This window comes from Nannospalax galili, unplaced genomic scaffold (assembly GCF_000622305.1).
Source record: "Nannospalax galili isolate Female #2095 unplaced genomic scaffold, S.galili_v1.0 scaffold666, whole genome shotgun sequence".
Lineage (NCBI taxonomy): Eukaryota > Metazoa > Chordata > Mammalia > Rodentia > Spalacidae > Nannospalax > Nannospalax galili.
The window spans coordinates 423,930-441,212 of record NW_008356473.1 but is presented as its reverse complement, the minus strand read 5'-3'; the positions used below and the strand labels follow the sequence as shown (position 1 = coordinate 441,212).

Here is a 17,283-nt window from a genome sequence, read left to right as displayed (position 1 = left end):
ACTGAACCCAAGTCCTCTGTAAGAGCAGCCAGTGCTCTTAACTGCTGAGCCATCTCTCCTGCTACCGCCCCACCCCACTTCATTTTTAATCTCCATTTCACACACAGCTATCAAAATGAACCTCTTAAATATCACAGTACCTTACCCTCCAATGGCTTCCCAGCATTTATACAAAGCCGGCCTTGGCTGACTGGGTCCTGCTACCCTACCCACCCAGCTCTTTCATGCTTCTTTGATGGTTTCATTCTGCACCAACCTCTTCACCTCAGGCCCTTTGTCCCTGGTGTGCTCTCATCTGGAAAGCTGACTCCCTGGCACTTGGCATGTCAGACTCCTTTTCATCCATCAAGTTTCAGCTCAGTCACCTCACAGAACCTTGCTCAATCACCTGACCCAGAGGAAGTCTCCCTATTATTCTCAACTACAGTGGCTGGTCTCTCTGCTCTTGCCTTACAGAATGTACCACAGCTCATGATTCACTAGCTTGCCTTCTCTACAGTGTAAGCTGTATGATCAAGCTCCGATTCACAGCTATATGCCGAGCCTATACTGTGCTTTGACAACCGGCATTCCTCCTATCACTTTGAGACCATCTAAATTCATCACCTAAGTTTAGAAGAGGCAAGAAACCCAGATAAGGGTTTCTACTTCGAGGCATGTACTCCAGGGCCTGATTTCTCTGGTTCAAACCTCAGCTGACCCACTGTGGTGTTAGAATTACTTAATCACTCTTTGCCTGAGTCCTCACTGGTGGTTGGGGTTTATAGCATCTATGCTGAATACGATTGTTACAAAGATTAATGAGATGCAACTAATCATTTATGAATTTCAGTACCAAACCTAAAATTGCTTCTTTCTTCAAGGAGTCCCCATTCACTTTCTGTATTTCAAACATAAGAAACAAGGGTTTCTGAATCACTTTCATACCCTTTCCTCGGAAGTTTGGAAGCTCCATGTGGCTGACAAAATCAGGCTATGTTTTTTTCTTCTTGTTCTTAAGGATAGGGTCTTTGTCTTAGTTTCAGGCTGGCCTGGACTTACTGTAGAGCTGAGGAGGACCTTCAACTCTTGACCCTCCTCTACCCCCCACATGCTAGGATTACAGGCATGTCCTACCATACCCAGCTAAAACCAGGCTCTCTTAAAAAAATAAAAATCTTGGGGCTGGAGCGAGGCTCAATGATTAAGAGCACGGACTGCTCTTACAGAGGATCCAGGTCCTATTCCTAGAGGCTAACAACCATCTGTAACTCCAGTTCTAGGGGATCTGGCGCCCTCTTCTGACCTCTTCAGTCACTGTACGACAAAGGTGCATTTACACACATGCAGCATACACATTAAAAAAGAGAAAAATTAAAATCTCCACAGTAATGTTTGGAGCCCCTCAGTGCATCATAGAAAACTCCAAACTCTCACCATCAGTGGAATTAGCAGCTCACATCAATACGGGAATCTCACATCAATAGTTTCATCAGGAATAGACATCAATATTGGACACGCTCAGTAGTACAGCCCACACAGTAGGTTTACCCACTAGAACAGAAAATACTATTTTCTGTTCATAGGCATATAAATCCCTAAAGAATTTAATGCTCTTAATACTTGCATTGCTCATAACAAGAAATTTTTTTCTAGAAACACATTAAGATAGCAGTATTTCATTTTAACCTTAAAATGTCACTAAAAATAATGAAGGGATTATATCAGGCCATTTCTCAATTATATTAAAAACGATGCAGACACCAGGCAGTTTTAAAAAGGGTAGAATTAATATTTTATTGTCATTTATAATCAGATGGCAGTTGGGTATAGAATCTCCATACCTCATACTTTGTTGCAAATTAAAAAAATTACAGGCTTTAAACAGCTGGTGGCTGGGCATGCCTTTCAGGACATGATTAGGCAAATTCATTAATAGTGGCTTCAAGTTTTTCCTTGTTAGCTCCAGAAAATTCACCCACCTGTTAAGAAATGAACTGGATGTTAGATCTAGCACCGTGTCACTATTAGTACATAAGATATGATCAGAAAAAGAGCAGAAAAATTGAGGGGGTTGGGGAGGCAGTATCTTACTTAAAATAACAAACTTCCCTGAATGGCAGCGTTCTTTTTAAAAATAATAGCAAAAATAAAGCTTGGAGAAAAGCCAAAAGGCTCCAGTGTGATTTCCCCACCCCCAAACACAAGCATCTCTTAGCAAATGACCTGCCAAAGTCTAAGAAAATACACTTTTTGATATAAGGATGAAGCGCCAGTCATAGGGATTTATTGATTATTCTAACAAAGACTAATTTTTATTTATATTCCTACCACATTACGTAGTTAGGTCAATGAACACATAGTCTTCTCTGTTTTTTGGAGATATAGTCTCCTATGAAACCCAGACGAGCCTCAAACTCCTGGTGTCTGTGCCTCAGCCTCAACTGCTGAGATTACATGCAATGCCATGTCTCTTAGAGCGCGGTGACAAACTTCTCATGTGAACATTCTTTCAATTATTTCTGTGTTTACACCACACATTTTCTTTGCGCACTTAGTATTTTTCGCTTGGTTGTTTTTTAGTTTCTTTGAGACAGGGTTCACTCTGTAGCCCATGCTGATCTGAACTTACAGCAATCCTCCTGCCGCAGCCCCCTAAGTGCTGGATTACAGGCATATGCCACCACACCCAACCCCAGCTGGTGTTCCTAAAGCCAGACAGACATACCTTTTCACCCTTTTTATAAAACTGGAAGGTCGGCATGCATTTAACTTCACAATCTGCAGCAACATCCTGGGTGGGAATCAAGGAGACAAAGAATGTGAACTAGAATTCTAAAACCCAGATCCTTTTTCCACTCCAAATGCTACAAGGATCATCTACTCTGTAGTCATTCACTTTGCTGTTTAATTCAATTAAGCTCTTGGTTAGTTTAGTATTGTGAACAGGAAACGGCAAATTCTACTCTGGGGCTGGAAAATGGGCTCAGCGGTTAAGAGCATTTGCTGCTTTTGCAGAAGACCAGGGTTTGCTTCCCAGCATCCACGTGCCAGATAAACTCCAGGGAATTTTACGCCCTCTTCTGGCTACTGTGGGCACTGCATGTACATGGTACTCCTACATACACACAGGCCAAACACTCATACACAAAAAATAAAATAAATTCTATACCCCAGAACTGGCAGCTCCTGTTTCTTGCTAAGTTTTTCCAGTTTTATAAAGGGAAAGGGGTATATACAGATGATTTTAAGAGCTGGATAATTATTATTTATGGTGCCGGGATGAAACCCAGGGATTTGCACACCCTAGGCAAGCACCCTATAACTGAGCAACATTCCTAACCCTTTTATTTATTTGAAACAGGATTCTGACACACTGCCCAGGTTGGCTGGGAATTTCAAGATCCTCCTGTCTCAACTTCCCGAGTACTGGGATTACAGTGTATACCATCATGCTTTGCTAAGACTAGACATCCACTTACAACTCCTTGATCAAAAAGCTACTTTTAGTCAGGCATGTTGGTACACACAAGTAATCCCAGCACTTGGGAAACCAAGAGTTCAAGTTCATACTCCAATACATAGACAGTTTAAGGCCAGACTAGGCTACAGAACCCTGTCTCCAAAATAAATAAATCACAAAACTGGAAAGAAAGAAAAAAAAACAGAAAAAAAAAAACAGGTGTTAATGAGTTCTTGTGTTTGTGTTCATAGATCTTATTTACAACTGTAATTTCATCTTCATATAGAAAAAATTTAAAGTATTAATTATGTTACTGTATTCCAAAGTTATTTCTTTTTTTTTTGGCAGAGTATCTTACTTCATGATTTAATTCCCCTTACTGAACTTTGAACTTTTAGATAATTTCCAATTTATGTATGTATCCTTCTGAATACATGCATACGTTCTGGGATTTTAAAGTATAAGACAGAGTTGCTGGGTTTCAGACAATTTTAATTTAAAATTATTACAACTACACACAAAGAGAAATTGGAAAAAGTGTTCACATTCTTTACTAGATACTGTTTACATTTTAATCACTCGTGTACCTAATACATACTCATGCTGTATGTACTGTAAAACACACAGCAGGTATGTGCACATACACACACAGATACATGCACATAGACAACAGATATGGGCTTCTCCATACAAAATACCCACAATGCACGGCAGTCACTGTTTGTACGAACCATACTTTTAAGACTTTATCTGGGGGGCTGGAGAGATGGCTCAGTGGTTAAGAATACTGGCTGCTCTTGCAGAAGACCCGGGTTGATTCCCAGCACCCACATGGTGGCTAATAACCATCCTCTTCTGACCTCTATGAGCACTGCATGCATGTAGGTATGCCTATATACATGTAGGCACTCATATACATAAAATAAAAATAAAATACTTTATAAAAGATTCTATTTTTATTTTATGTGTATTTGCCTGCATGTATGTATGTGTACCGTGTACATGCCTGGTGCCTGCATAATTCAGAAGGGGGCATCAGATATCCTGGAACTGGAGTCATAGACAGTTATGAGCCACCATGTGGGTGTTAGGAACCAAATCTAGGTCCTCTGCAAGAGCAGCTAGTGCTCTTAAGTGTTAAGACAGTTATTCAGTCTTGAACAAACCATATCTTAAGCAATCCAGCTTGCTATGGAAGTGTTGATTTTTTTTTTCCTAATTCACTTTCAATCGTAACGTACAAATGTCTCCACCCACTGGTTTGATCTGTGCCTTCCACCCAGCAACCCTAGATGCAAAACTCCTGAGACAGCCTGTGCTTCAGTCCCTAAACACACATTATTCAATTACCTTCCACAGAATTTCAGCTGATCGGCATTGATCATGATCTTTTGCCATCAAACCCATCAGCCTTGCCCACCTATGGCAGGTTTTATACCTCATCTAAAGGCCTCAGTTCTACAGCTTTGTCCTCAACGGTGAAAGACAGACACATGAGATAGAGTCTTTACAGTGTCTATCTTTTCTGTGCGTTCAGTATCTCCTTCAAGTTTTTTATCTTCTGGATTTACACACCAATACAGAATGAAATTAGATAGGCAACACCTTAACTCTAACGGTTAATTATTAATATATGGTTAAACAGTCTTTTTCTTTCTTTTTGGCTTTCTATTCTACCTACTCTTGTTAAATGCAGCTAATACACATTTGTATGGACTGTCTACTAAAGTCTTTCCCTATTTTCTTTTAGAAAATACTTTGCCATTTTCGTGTCTATACTGTTTCAGAGCATCACAATAAATTTCCCAAACGCGTCAGCTTGAGACTAGGTTAAATTTAAATGTGGGGGTATTGACATTAACTACGCTGAGTCAACCTCTATGAATACAGCGTTACCATCTATTAAAGTCTTTATGGACTTTAGTAAAGCCAGATAGTTCTGTAATCATTTTAGATCTTTACTATGCCCAGTTAATGTTCTATGGACTACTTATACATATTCTTAGAGCGATCAGAAAGCTACGCATACTATTTGTTTTACTTTGAGTCTCTCTCTAGAGCCTGGGGTGGCTTGGCAGGTGTGAGCTGCCACACTTGGCTTATGCGCACTTTCTTCCCCCTTCTTACTATGTAGCCCTGGCTGGCTTGGAACTCACTATGTAGACCAGGCTGGCCTCTAATTCAAAAAGATTTGTCTGCCTCCCAAGTGCTAGGATTAAAGATGTGTGTGGCCACGCCCAGAAATACTATTCATCGACCCTAAGTTCCTTTTATCATTTCCCTCATTTAAAAACATAAAGTTTGCCTGCTCTGGGTCATATTCCCACTTCCTGCTTAAAAAAAATATCAAAAAAGTACATAGAGAAAAATTTAATTTTTTTTTTTTTACAGAGTATATTGAATTTTAACCAATGCATGGTTACGTGAGTACCACTAACAGGGTGTAAAGCAGTTCTCTTCCTTCCCCAAATTTCTTTTAGCGGCTGGGTTGTAATTAAACACCACTCCCATCCCCAAGCCCTGGCAACTGCCTACCTGTTCTTCCTAGAGATCCTTGTTAGTATGTATAAACTAGTCCTGTTCTGAACTGAACTGCATTAGTTTCTAGGTTAGTACTCTATGGGGCCAAAGTACTTTAAGAATGCTTTGATACTTCTATAAACTCATTTCTAGCGTTCTGGTCAAAACTGAAATAAGTGGTATTCAAAAGATTACAGAGTTGCTTTTGTTCTAGTTACTTTCTACTGCTGAGATAAAACACTGACCACAACCACCTTAGGGAGGAAAGGGTTTATTTCAGCTTTCCCATGTCACAATCCAGCATCAAGGAAATCAGGGCTGGAGATCAACGCAGGAACCTGAAACTTAGACCTGAAGCAGAGGTTACAGGAGAATGCTGCTCACTGGCTTGCACCCCCTGGTCTGCTCAGTTACCATCCTTTATACAGTCCAGGTCTACCTGCCCAGGCATGGTAGTACCCACAGTGGGTCAGTCAAGAAAATGTCCCACAGACAAACCTGATGGAGGCCCTCCCTGAATTGAGGCACCCTTTTCTGGTGTGTCAAGTTGACAACTGAAGCCAAGAAAAACAGCTTTGTCTCATTTTAATTTACAAAATACATAATCATATCACCTTGGCCGCCAATTCAATATGATCAGTGTACAATTTCAAAAGGGCCAACATCCATACTTTTCTGTGAGTCCAAAATTATTTTCCTTATATGGAAGCAAAGTTAAAGGTCCCCCCATTGGTCATGGGGTCACTTCCAGTCCTGACAGACACTTTTAGGGTGTTGATAAGAGCTCCAAACAGACACAAAGGAGCTGTAATAGGAGGTCCGTGGCTGCTCTGCCTGTCTTATAGAGTCAAGACCGAGGCAGAAGGAACACCAGTCCAGGTCGGTAAGGGCTTTGCTCTGCCCCCATCACCATCTGTCTAGCAGTCCCCTCTCCACTCCTGTAGTGGCTACTAAAACCCACTCACAATTACTGTAGGGAGTTCATGAAATAGAGGGCCCACCACAGACTTTTAGCCTGGTAAAAAAGAAACTGTATTATATGGCAGTCAATTATGGTCAATTGATCTTGTCCAAGGGCAAATTTCTCCTAGGTATGTTTAAAAAAAAAAAAAAAAGTTTATCAAAACAAGGAACAAATGGGCTGGAGAGATGGCTCAGCAGTTAAGAGCACTGACTGCTCTTGCAGAGGACCCAGGTTTGATTCCCAACACCCATGGTGGCTACGAACCATCCTTAACTACAGTTCCAGGGGAATCCGAAACCCTCTTCTGACCTCTGTGGCACTGCATGACATATATGCTCATACATACTCATACACATAAAATAAAAATTAAAAAAACCAAACAAGGAACAAAGATTTTTTTCCCCTCCCCACAAGAACTTATATTCTTATCCTGAGTTTTTAGATTCTGGGATATTTGCATAAAATTTACTGATAGATCCATTTCCTCCTCTAAATCTGAAATCTGAAACCTGAAACACCCCCTAAATCTGAATGAAACGTTTTATGCATGATGTCAGCACACAAAATGGTTTCGATGTCAGAGTACTTTGGATGCTCGATGCTCAACCACCTCTCAAACAGCCAGGGTTCACTGAGTACTTATGAGCCAGGCACTCCAAAGTTATGATCTTGCTCAATCTTGATAACCATCTTATAATGTCAGAGTACCACTGCCATCTCAGAGGATGAAAGCAAAGCACAGAAACTTGAGCAAACGCCACTCTTAAAATAGAACTAGGAAGCAGTGTGAGCAGTGTGGACCAATCCTACCTCACCACCAGAAGTTCGGAAGGAAAGAGGAACAAAGACAACTGTATGAACACGGTGGAAGAGACACAAACCTAGTGGCATAAAAGGGAACTAGTGGAGAAAGGTACATGAAAAAGAAGGGTAGCTTATGACTAAGGCTTAGCCAGGCTGGGAAGGATGGGCCAGGGAGAGGAGATGGCACAAGCAAAGACAGGCCAGAAAGCATACTGAGAATAGATCTGGGGGTGGTGGGAGCTAGGTGTTTAAAGGACTGCCTACACCTTGAGTGACTCTCTAGCACTTTTGGATCTAATTACAGTCAGAGAACCAGGGCTCAGGAAGATGGAAGATTAGCTTAAAGCAGTCAGGTCTGGAGCCTAGTCCAGGGTCTGTGCTGTCCCAATCTACACTTCTACCTGCCCTATGGGGAAAATGAAAGTGCTCCTCCACCAAGCAAGCTCACCCAGGGGCCAGTGTTTGAAGCAAGGTCATATGCTAAGAACCTGATCTACACCCACAGGCAGTACTGGAAAGGTAGTGGGGGTGGGGACAAGAGCTCAGGTAGAGGAACCTCCCTGCTGCCTCCAAGGGTGTCCTCTCAGTGTTTCAGTTTCCCCATCTTTAAAATGAGGCCAACAGCAGAGAGAGCTAGAGGTTAGTACTTAGAAAGTACCTGGAGCATATCAAAAGTAAAACAAGAACTTGCTAAGTAAAAACAAGTCTGGTGCTTCCTCTCAATTATTCTCCCAGCTCTCTAGGGTGCTAGGGCCTTCTAATATTTGCTAAAACATTTTGTTTTCTCATTAACTAAAATCAACCACAACTACAGTAAGCCTGTGAACACCAGTTCCTATGCCATAAGAGGTACAAAGACTCTCAAAAGTAGCCTCACCATTTCGTGATACATTAGATCTACCAACTCTAATAGCCAAGTGCAACTTTGCGTCCACAGAGCATTTCAGAACAGTAGGCAGAATGCAGGCATACTAGACGCAGGAGCCTCCGTCTTCCTCGCATTATTGTTTTGATATTGATTTTAGAATGGACGGTATACAGCTTCTAGTATTTGGATTAAACCCATAACTGTTTTTCCAAAATAGGTTTTTTGGGAGTTACAGTTCTAGTATTACTGATGCATTTATTTTAGAAAAGCACGGAAGAATTCAGAGGGAAGGCCAGTGTGAGAAGCTCAGCAGTCTAATTTCCTTCTACGTACCTGGCAGTCATCCACATCTACCTCCAGGAATACCACATTGGAATACTTTTCACAGAGGGACTGGAAAATTAAATATAAAAAAATAAAAAAAAAACCTTTAGCACGGGATAATGGTAATCAATACTTAAGCTGCTTCAAAGGCAACTATGAGACTACAGATCTAAACACTGATTTAAAGTTTATATTTTATTAGCGTACATGTGTGTTGTGTGTGTGTGTATGTGTGTGTGTAAGCACATGCGCCATAACAAGCCTGTGGCGGTCAGAGACAGCTTTCAGGAACTGGTTCTCCTTCCAGCTGGGTTTCAGGGACTGAACTCAGGTCACCAGGCCTCAATGGCAAGCCGTGAGTGCTTTTATTTGCTTCAGCCGTCTCACCAGGCTCAGTTCTAAAAATTCAGCTTAAAGACCAGGTAAAGCAGAAGGAGCACAGTTGTCCCTGAATCAAACTCTTCCAAGGGTAAAATAATTTGGCATATTAACCTTGAAGTCTGAATCATTGGGCCTGTATTTCAAATTGGAAAAAAAGGGCAAAGTACTTATGACAAACAGAATTTCTGAAAGTTGTCCTCAATCAACTGTTACGGAAGCTGTTATGCTATTATGCTTGGACAAATGATTCAGAAAAACAAACCCCTAAACCCATTTACAGTGCCCTCTCCTAGCTTTTGACTACCAAGCAGCCTCAAAGCACAAATCTCTTATACTCACATGAAAGAAGGGTTTGATCATCTTGCAAGGTCCACACCACGTGGCTGAGAAGTCCACCACCACAAGCTTATCTCCTGCAGAGTTCAGGGCCTCCTGAAAAGCTTCCTAGAAGGAGGAAAGAAACACATTTAATAAGATGACACATCTGCTATGGCAGCTCATGCCTTTAATCATAGCACTTGGGAGGCAGAGACAGGTGGATCTCTGTTGAGTCCAACTATGGCCAGCCTTGTCTACATAGTGAGTTCCAGGTCAGACAACAGTGAGATCCTATCTCAAATCAACCGACCAACAAACCAAAAAATCTAACCAACGAAAAGATGAAGCACAGCTTACAAGGTTCTGTTTTTAGGGCCCACTTTTTACCCAAACAAACCAAATAAGGTAGCTGTCAAGGAGCCTTCCCCTGCAGTTGTATTGTGATAGTGATAAGAGAAAATAAGATATAAGGAAAGTGTATTGGCCTTCATGTTTCCTGGACTATTTTACAAAATATTGTGAATTGGCCAATTTGGGAGCAGTGATGGTGTTTGGGCCTAGGACCTTGCACGTGCTAAGCAAGTGCTCTACAGAGAAACAAAGGAAAGGGAAAAACAAGCAGTAGGACTAAAAATGTTTTCACGCCAAAATTATTTGTATGACAGACACTGAACTCTTAGGGATTTGATGAAAGGGATCACTGCAATGAAGAAGTCTCACAAAGACAGATTTCAGCAACAGAAAAATCATATTACCTTACACAAGAAGAAACCAACACCTAAGTATGTGTGTGTGCTGGGGCACATAGAAGCCAGAAGAGGGTGTCTGATGGAGCTGGAGTCACAGGTGGTTGTGAGCCACAACATGAAGGCTAGGAATAGAAATCAGGTCCTCTGGAAGAGCAGGTACTGAACCATCTCTCTGGCCCCCTTTGTGTGCTTTAAAAAGGGAGTCTAGAGTTGAGATCACACTGCTTTGTCAACCTTTGATTTTTGCCATTTAGCTCAAAACTATACTCTCAATGTTCCTTAAATGAATCAAAGTCTTAGTTCCTCAGGAAGGAATTTTTCTTTAGCTATTCTGCTTGAGTAACATACGTCACATGAAATTCCCAGCAAAAATCCCTTACCAACTACCACTCTGAATTATTTACCAAGAGCCTCAATACTGTAACCCTAGGAACCTTGAATTCTAGTTACTAAGGACTCATTTAAACCACCATTAGTCACTTGATACTGATTCAAACCCAAACAGGGCAACAAAGAGAGATCCAAACATCTATATCTGAAGTCTGGGTTTCCTCCAGGTAAAAAAATGTTGGTCACATAAGTTTAATCAAAAACTAACACTTCCCCTCCCTGACAAGCTAAGAATCATATTAGAGCTGGCTCAGCAAAGTTTACAGAATACTGTAAGAATAAAACGTGAACCTGAGTTTAACTCTAAACAAAAAACAAACGTGAGTTTTTGTGGAGTACGGTTACTTTTTTAGGTCTTTAACTTCTACCTCATGTTTTTCAGGAAAATCCATAAATGTCATTCCTGAGAACTACAGAGCAGTATGACATGACCTCCTATAATGACTACAGTTATGTAGAACTCCAGTGCCATCTCTGGGGGTGGGAGGTAGGGATACAGGACAGAGCAGCATAGAAGCATGGAAAATACTTTTCCAATTTACCAATTGTTGCCAGTGAATTTCATTCAAAGCCTGCCCTTATGTGATTTTTAAGAAGAAGGTCAAACTACCCATTCTCTACAGCAAGTCATAGGCAAGACGGTAGAAAAGGCTGGTCTGATGATATCTGTATTTGGAACATGGTTCTCAATAAGAATTTCACGAGATTATGTGAAAAACAGAATTAACGTACTTCAGACATTCAAGATTCCTCCAAACCAGCTATGAATCAAATCCAAGCAAAACTACCCAAAACTTTGAAAAAGAGGCTTGGAACAGTAACTTTTGACTTAAATGAACAGGATTAGAGGCAGGGATGTGTAATCTCCACAAGATGCTTAAATGTGACTGAAGTATCCGCCTAGAAATTATTCTAAATGACCTAGTAAGGAGCAAATCACAATATTTAGCTCATTATTTTTAAAATATCGATTACTTTTTATTTTATGTATATGAGTGTGTTCTGTATGTAAGTGCACTCATGTCATGCAGTGCCTGTAGGTCAGAAGAGGGCATTGGAGCCCCCGGAACTGGAGTTACAGTTGTTAGTTGCCACATGGGAGATGTGAACCGAACCTGGGTCCTCTGCAAGAACAGCTAAGGCTCTTAACTGCTGAGCCATCTCTCTGGCCCTGAGCTCATTATTTTAAATCATGATTGATAAACATCCCCATCACTGACACCAATTATCTGGAAACAAAACAATACAACTGCCATAGTTAAAAAGTAGAGTAACTATCTTTCTTCTTAAATATATCCAGCCCAGGAGCTGGTGAGATGGCTCAGCAGGTAGAGGTACTTGCTAGCAAGTCTGATGGGCTTCATTTAACTATGGAACACACATGGAAGGACAGAATAGACTCCTAACAAGTTGTCCGTCTGACATGCATAAGTGTACACCCCCCCAAAAAGATGTAACAACTCCTCCCCTCAAAGGCAGTAACTGAAAGTGTTGTTTTTAGAAAGTTTCACTCTGTAGCTTAGGCAGGCCTTGAATTCACAGCTGGCGATGAGTCATGAACTTGGTCTATCTGTAAAGCACTTGTTGAAGTGCCCTGGTGTAGTTCAATAAATAGGAGCTGCTTTTTTTTTTTTGGGATAGGGTCTCCCTGTAGCCCCCAGCTGACCTGGTACTATGTAGATGAGGCTGGCCTCTGGCCTTGATCTCAAGAGATCCACCTGCCTCTGCCTCCAAGAGTGCTGGGATTAAAGGTGTGCACTACACCTAGCTTTGGGAGATGCATTCTTTAAAAAGCAAACCAACTGTGGACTTCTTCCTCAACACACCATAGTTCATCATTCCACTCCTATTTGGAAAGTTATCAGTGGTCTTGAACTACCCAGAGTCCTCAGAAACAGAGATGTTCTGTATGGCCAAAGGAACCAGCTTTAGTCACTAGACTAAACATCAAGTGTATTCAATACTTTATTAAATAATCAGATTAGTTAACTTTTGATTGATGACTCTAGATCAGAGTCTTGTAATAAGGCCTTTGGGGCCCAAGCTAGTGCTTTTATTTATAACCGGTTTCCTGTCAGCACCATACACCTTTCTTACTGGAAGGGCAAAGGTTTCCTAAGCAGGGCAGCTCAAAGAGATAAGCCCAACAAGGTGCTCCAGGAACTAAAATCAACTTCCCATTGGCAGTGGGTGTATTCTGAGGAAATTCATCTAGGCCACTCAAAGATCCTCTCTGCCCCTTGCAGGCTTTCAACTGTTGGGTTACATTGATAACGGTGTCAGATGCTGGAGAACAGAATTCCCATTTCTTTTCCCATCCCAAGGCAGACTTAACTTGTCACAGAGGTATCAAAAAGCTGATATGGACCAAAACTCACTATTAAGGATCTCTTTCCAAGATATGAGTGGGCTGCTATTTTTGATATAAATGCTCACACCATTTGAAAGGATACTAGTGTAGTAGGGTGAGGTAGAGGCAGAGGCAGGTGGATCTCCGAGATTGAGCCCAGTGTCTACATAGTGAGTTAGAGGCTGTCTCAACAACAACAAACAACGAAACTCCCAAATAAGCAAAAGAGGATTCCAGTAAGGAAAAACAAACAAGGAGAGGTAACAGATGACCATCAACACTTGAGGGGGAGAAGCGAAGTCACTAATAAAAGTAGCGAAAAGGGCAGGACACTGTATAACATTTTTTCTTTTGTTACCCAACCAGGGTCAAAGGGGTGCTCAAGCCTGAAGGGGGAAGGTCTGCCTTCCACCGGCCTCCCTAGGTTAGCTGGAGGGACACAGCAGGAGGCATGCTTTCGGCTGGGGTCTACCATGCATTAATTTCCCCACTCACTTTCAGACTTCGCATTTAGCAACTATTCCCTTGATTGATTACAGTGTAACAGGCTCTGGGTTTCCAAATCTGGAAATATTTTGGTTCTTAGTAACTTTCTAATATGGGAACACTTTTTCCCTTGGGCATGTTTTCAAAGGGCAGAACCAGGGACTTTGTACTCGATGGTCTTAAGAGTACAGCTGGAGGCAACAACTCCCAGGGAGGACCCTGGTTCCAGCAGAGCCTAGCGACTGTGGGTCAATCACTGAACCGAACCAGGAGGGCTGCGGGGCCCTGGGCCCAGCCACTGGGAACTGAGTCCAGCCACTGGGAACTGAGTCATTCCAAAGCCTGCGCCGGAAACACGCCCCGCGCCGCAGGAGGAGGCGCTGGGAACACTTTTTCCCTTGGGCATGTTTTCAAAGGGCAGAACCAGGGACTTTGTACTCGATGGTCTTAAGAGTACAGCTGGAGGCAACAACTCCCAGGGAGGACCCTGGTTCCAGCAGAGCCTAGCGACTGTGGGTCAATCACTGAACCGAACCAGGAGGGCTGCGGGGCCCTGGGCCCAGCCACTGGGAACTGAGTCATTCCAAAGCCTGCGCCGGAAACACGCCCTGCGCCGCAGGAGGAGGAGCTCCGCGCGCGGCCTGGACTTCATTACCTCGCAGCAACCTGGGGCACGCTCCAGAGCGTCTCCAGTGGGGACCCGAGCCCGGCATCCACCAGGCACAAGTCATCTTTGCTGCCGGCCACTGATGGAGGCAGACGGGGGGCGGGGGGGGGAGTCTCCGGCCTAGATCTGCTCCCGGGGGGCTCCGCACACCCCATTCGAGTGGACCGCACGGCACAGGGGGAGGGAGTGGCAGCTGGAGACCCCGCGCTTCCTCTATGCAGCCCCCTGGAACCCCAAATCCAGATTCAGATGGGGAACTACGGGAGGACTCCCTCCATCCTTTGATGTTCGCTCGATTGGGGTTGGCGGGCAGGGAGGGTGCAGAAGGTGCAGCCCCGGGTAACCCGGGCGCTGCCAGCGCGTGCATCTCCCGGGAGCCTGCGTTCCAGGGGGTCCCTTTCCCTTCCCCCTCCCCCAGGGCGTGCTCTTAGCTTCGGGCGCGCCCAGGCCCGGGGCTGCTTCTCCCCTACCCCGGGGGATGCCGAGGGGCGGCGTCCCCACCACCCTCCCTTCCGCAGCTAGGGCAAGCGGGCCTGGCCCGGGAACGCATACCTTGCTTTCGATCAGCTTCACCATTTTGGCTGTGGCGGGGAGGGATCTAACAAACGCCCGCAGAAAGCGATGGAAGCGGATCCAAGACGCTGGAGCTAGCTTGGAGTGGAGCTTAGCTCCCGCGGTCCCTTTATAGCGACAGGGCGGGGCGGGGCGGACGGGCGCGCGCCGCGGGGACGTGCTCCCTCGTCCTCCCGCGCCCGCCAAGGCTCCGCGGCAGACCCCGCCCCCTTCCCCGCCCCGGGCTCGGCCCACCCAGGAACCCGGCTTCCAGGGACCGAGCCGGCGCAGGCGCTCTAAGTGGCTCCGAGCCGGCCCTAGAGTTGGCCCCGCCCCCGGCTCCACCGAGCTGTGGAACGCGGCCTTTAGGGGGCGGAGCTAGCTCGGGCTCCTAGTTAGCCCCGCCCATGACTCCGCCCCCGTTGCGGACAAGCGTGGCAAGGCACCACCCACTAGGGGGCGGGGCTAGCACAAGCGCCCCGGCAACGGCGCCCTGGAGTTGAAGGCGTCACCCCGCCCTCATCCAGATGGAAACTGTAAGCTTTGCCCTGCGCCCGGACGCTTTCACTGCGTACGGCGTGGCGAGTGCATCGCTGTCCCTTCCACCCCCACAGAGTCCCTCCGGGATCACTTGGCAATCCCCCAACCAGGCCTTAGGCCGGTGTTCCCAGACCGGAGCTGGGGACAGCACCGGGACTGTCTAGGCAGAGCTGGATTCCTCGAAAAGGGCTGCCATGCCACCTATGCCTCACAAAGTGCTGAGTAACGATGACTAGGAAGTGGCTCAGACCTCGCCCTCCCCTCTTTTCTGGCTATTTCTCTGACATTTCTCTTCTGTCGCCCCTCCTTCCTGCTCTGGACGAGCAGGGCATGGTGGGGATGGTGATGGTGTTTATGTCCTGAGGATTAAGTGCTTGAGAAGTGGTGAGGACAGTGCTTTGACACCTAGGAAGCACTCAACAAACCGTTCTAATGATAGTCGTTCTGAGCACTAATTAGACCTGTGGGGCCTTGTGGGGCCTTGGCTACCTTGTATTTACAGTGACAGTGTACACGGATTTGCGAGTTTTTTTTCTGCCCAGGGAGAAGTCAGGAAGAGTTTGTGTTGATACCAGGGTGATGTGCAGGAAAGATCTGAAGGACTGGGAGCTGCGGAAGCCAAGACATGTTGGTGGCATTGTGTAACTCGAAGGCCAGTCCAGAAGCTGGAGGTTGAGGTGGAGACAGGACACAGCCAGAGTGCTGGGAGGAAAGGTGCCAAAGCCTGTGTCTTTAGAGCCGAGCAGCTCTAGGGAAGCAACACCTAGGGCCAATGAGTTGCAGGTGGTGAAACTGTTTCCTGACTACCCCACAGCCCCCACTGACTTAAGACAAAAACAAGAACTTTTGAACCAATTGCGCAAAATTTTTAGAGGGCTGAGGAATGTGGGTGAAGACGTAGACAAGGGGATATTCTGAATACAGCCCTAGACTGGGAGGATGACTGCCCTAAAGGCCACAGCCCTCTCACATAGGACCACTGAGGCAGAGAGGAGCCCTGGGCAGAAGAGCAGAATCTATAACTTGCTTTTCATCTGCCGGCCTGTGAGTCCAGCTACATCTCAGCTTCCTGGCTATATTTAGTTGGTAAATTTGTATGGGCAACCATACCAAGTCGCTGCCCTGGGGAGGGGCAGATCTCCAATGACCAAGTCTCCTTCATTGACATCTCCCAGAGACCCTTAGGTGCCTACTCACCCAGTTGCAGTATGTCCTGACTCCTAGCACCTGGATAGGATCCACACAGAGGAAGTTGTAAATACAAAGAATGAGGAACTGGGAGCTCAGAGTATGTGTTAAGAGTCTGGACTCTGCAATTAGCATCCCTCATTTGCACCCCCACTTAGTAGCTGGATTACCTTAGGCCAGTTAAACTTTTCTGTCCTTCAGTCTCCTCATCTGTGAAATGGCAATAATACCACCTCACCACCTCATGCTGATAAAAGGTCTGAGCTAAACTACTGGACATGTAAAGCATAGAGAATTATGCTTGGTGTATAGTGAGTGTCACATGAACTGTGACTACAAGCTAGTGTGTGGAATGAGGTCCATCCCAGATGACTGCAGTGCTGGGGAGGATGGGGCTACTGTAAAACAGGTGTTAGCCTTAAGTAACCAGGAAGCTTGAAAATAAAAAACAAAACAAAACACTGAAGCTGTAACATGAACCTCCCTCCCAAAGGGTGGAAGAAAAATGGACTGGACCTGGTCTTAAGAAGCAAGGTGGGAAACAGCCTTAGAATGTTTCAAGGAAGTGATGCTCTGTGTGCACAGCAGTGTGCAGTCACTGCTTGGAGCCCAGAGAGGGAGGGTCCATGCAGAGCTGTGATGGGGCAAGAGAAGCAGAAGTGGTTGGGGTGTTGACTCCATGTATTGATGGTTATTCCCACTTGCAAGGAGATCCAGCTCAAACTGACTTAAACCCAAGA

General features: G+C 44.7%; 1 protein-coding gene across 1 annotated transcript; it reads right to left on the bottom strand.

Moving 5' to 3' along the window:
• Positions 1–1,747: 1,747 nt before the first annotated feature.
• On the bottom strand, positions 1,748–14,981 carry Txn (thioredoxin). Its single transcript, XM_008854629.3, has 5 exons — positions 14,816–14,981; positions 9,643–9,747; positions 8,932–8,991; positions 2,708–2,773; positions 1,748–1,961 (listed from the first exon to the last, which is right to left on the bottom strand). The coding sequence occupies exons 1-5, from the start codon at positions 14,837–14,839 to the stop codon at positions 1,899–1,901; spliced, it is 318 nt and encodes a 105-aa protein (XP_008852851.1). The 5' UTR covers positions 14,840–14,981; the 3' UTR covers positions 1,748–1,898.
• Between the last annotated feature and the right edge of the window lie 2,302 nt (positions 14,982–17,283).